The sequence below is a fragment of the Plasmodium cynomolgi genome, assembly GCF_000321355.1.
Source record: "Plasmodium cynomolgi strain B DNA, scaffold: 0215, whole genome shotgun sequence".
Taxonomy (NCBI): domain Eukaryota; phylum Apicomplexa; class Aconoidasida; order Haemosporida; family Plasmodiidae; genus Plasmodium; species Plasmodium cynomolgi.
The window spans coordinates 1-2,575 of NW_004192790.1; the positions used below are offsets into that span (position 1 = coordinate 1).

General features: G+C 29.8%; 1 protein-coding gene across 1 annotated transcript; it reads right to left on the minus strand.

Moving 5' to 3' along the window:
* Nucleotides 1–246: 246 nt before the first annotated feature.
* On the minus strand, nt 247–1,314 carry PCYB_003040 (hypothetical protein; the record flags this gene model as incomplete). Its single annotated transcript, XM_004227725.1, has 1 exon — nt 247–1,314. One exon carries the CDS (start codon nt 1,312–1,314, stop codon nt 247–249), a length of 1,068 nt encoding a protein of 355 aa, XP_004227773.1.
* Between the last annotated feature and the right edge of the window lie 1,261 nt (nt 1,315–2,575).

Sequence of the window (2,575 nt, forward strand, 5' to 3'; positions counted from 1 at the left end):
ATGTTATATTAATATCATTCTTCTTATGTTATTAAATTATAAATATATTTTGTGTATGTATTTTATCAATACATTTTATATAATTTTTTCTGTAGTATCATCGTTAATATGTATTAACATATGTTTTCCTTTATTATTTCTTTATATGCCAGCATAATTGTTTGTTTATACATAGAACTCTGCTTAATTTTGCTCATCATCATATTTCATTTGACATTATAAGATATTTTCATTTAAAAGAAAAAATTACGAAGGATGATATCCTATGTATTTTTCTCTTTCCACGTTATGCGGATTAAATGATTCATGTGTTTTAGCGAATAATATGTTTTCTCCTTCATTTGGGTTACTTAACGTATATTTATTCCATCCCAACACGTTGCGTAACCGACTTCCTAAGGGTGTAAACTTGTAAATAAAAGAATAACATGAAAAGTATATAATATATTTATTTATATTGATGCGTATAGCAAATAAATTATTAAAAAGTTTATACAGTTGGTATGTTTTTATTAAAATTTTATTTACTTTATATAATAAGCCAGATATCATGGAAGTTGTAACTACTCCCAGGAGCACATTGTCAAGAATTTTTGTAGAATTAGAGTTTTTATCAGAAAAGTCTGTAATATCTAATAAACCAGGATCAGCTAAATATTCTTTTGACTTTTCTTGTGCTAAAATTTCTTGTTCACATTTTAATTCAGGTATCGCTTTTATCGTGTCGTAACCATTACATTTTTCATAGAAAACATTCCGAATATTATATGCATTAATGTATAATCTCTCAAATTCTTTATACAGTCTAAATTTTTCTTGGATGTGTTTTTCATATTTCTTGCATTCTAAATTACCAGATCTAGCTAATTGAATAATTGTATCATAATCGACACAATAATCATACAGATCCTTACGATATTTCCAGAATTTATGTGGAGGAAATACACTTAAACTACGCAGGCAATTATGGACTTCATTTTTATTGTGACCTGTAAGAATATCGCTTAATATTAACTGAAATTCAGTATAAATTTGAATAATTTTTCCATGATCAACATTAAATTTTTTATCCAACTGTTCATATATCCAAAGGCTCAAAAGGTTACAATGATGATCCTTCAATTTACCTATATTTTCTTCTGCATAATTAGATTTTAGATATTTTACAAGCTTTCCACATATATTCATAATTGTTGAATCTGTATTGTGTGGAGTATTCTGTGATTTACATTCTTCAATATATTTATCTAATCCTCCATTAGAAAATTTCAATTTATCATAGAAATTTTCTGATGGTAATTCTATTGAATCCATGTTCGAGTAATTTTATTTAAAATGAAATTTCCGTGAATTCTTATGTTTAGGGTTTAGGTTTCAATGGTTTCAAGTATTAGGTTTAGGTTTTCAGGGGTTAGGGTACAAATTTTAAGTTCATTTTTTATTTTGGGGTAATGATTTTAGTTTTAGTGTTAAGGTTTTAGGGTTTACGTTTCAGAGTTTAGACTTTAGGGTTTAGTTTTTTGGATTTTTGGATTTTTAGGGTTTATGTTTTTGGTATAGTTTATAGTCTTTTGTGTTGAGTGTTTAGGTTCAGGCTTTTGGCTTTAGGTTTATATTCTTGCTTTGGTTTACGATTCAGGTTTATGTTTAGTGTGTTATGTTCGGGTTTGTTTTATCGATCAGTATGTTGCACTTTTGCTTAGGATAATTGATCAATTTTTTTTATAATCTTGTCAGAATGTAATAAATAAATAGCAGAGACCTATGATAAACTGTTTTTAAATATTCATATGCATTTATTATCATATGATTAAAAAAAATTCATTTGTTTTTAAAAAAAATAATGATTCCAATTTTGTATGTGCATGTGTAATATATGCAATGGTTTGAAAAAAAAAAAAATAATGAGGTGGGTCCCTTTTTTTCAGGGCATTTTTCATATATCTAGTGAGAGGATCATGTGCGCTCTAAAATATAAGTATATATATGGATATATGTACGGGCGTGTCGAGTTACGTAGAATATTCTTCTCCATCTTTTTTTATCTGCGCTATTATCTTTCTGGCGAGTCGAGTTTTCGTTTCTCTTCAGTGGAGTATGATGTGATGTTGTTGCATGGAGCAAATCAGCATCACCTTTCAGCTGGCATTATGTACATATGAAATAATATGTATGCACTGTGGAGGTTTTTTTTTTCGTTACGAAGGCACAATTTGCTGAAAAGGCTATTTTCCCCTCGTTAGCAGTTGCGCGCAGCGGAGAAAGCGTATGTCATGGGCAAAAAATATACTTAACAATTATACCATACAAATAAGGCGTAGAAATGTGCCTACGCGAAATGCGAAAAAAACATTTCCCTGATAAGATAAATAAATAGTGCACTGCCTGGGCCAGGCCTTCCTTCCGCCGCTAAGTTCGTAAATATATTATACATATATATAATACCCCACTTAATCTCCATCCTACGAAAGCTGCCTACTTGGAACGGCCCGTTTGTTAAACTCCTCGCCAAGGGGATGTTCCGTTGGAGAAGGTGCGTGCAGTTGCAATACAAACAAATATGAGCTTCCCTTTA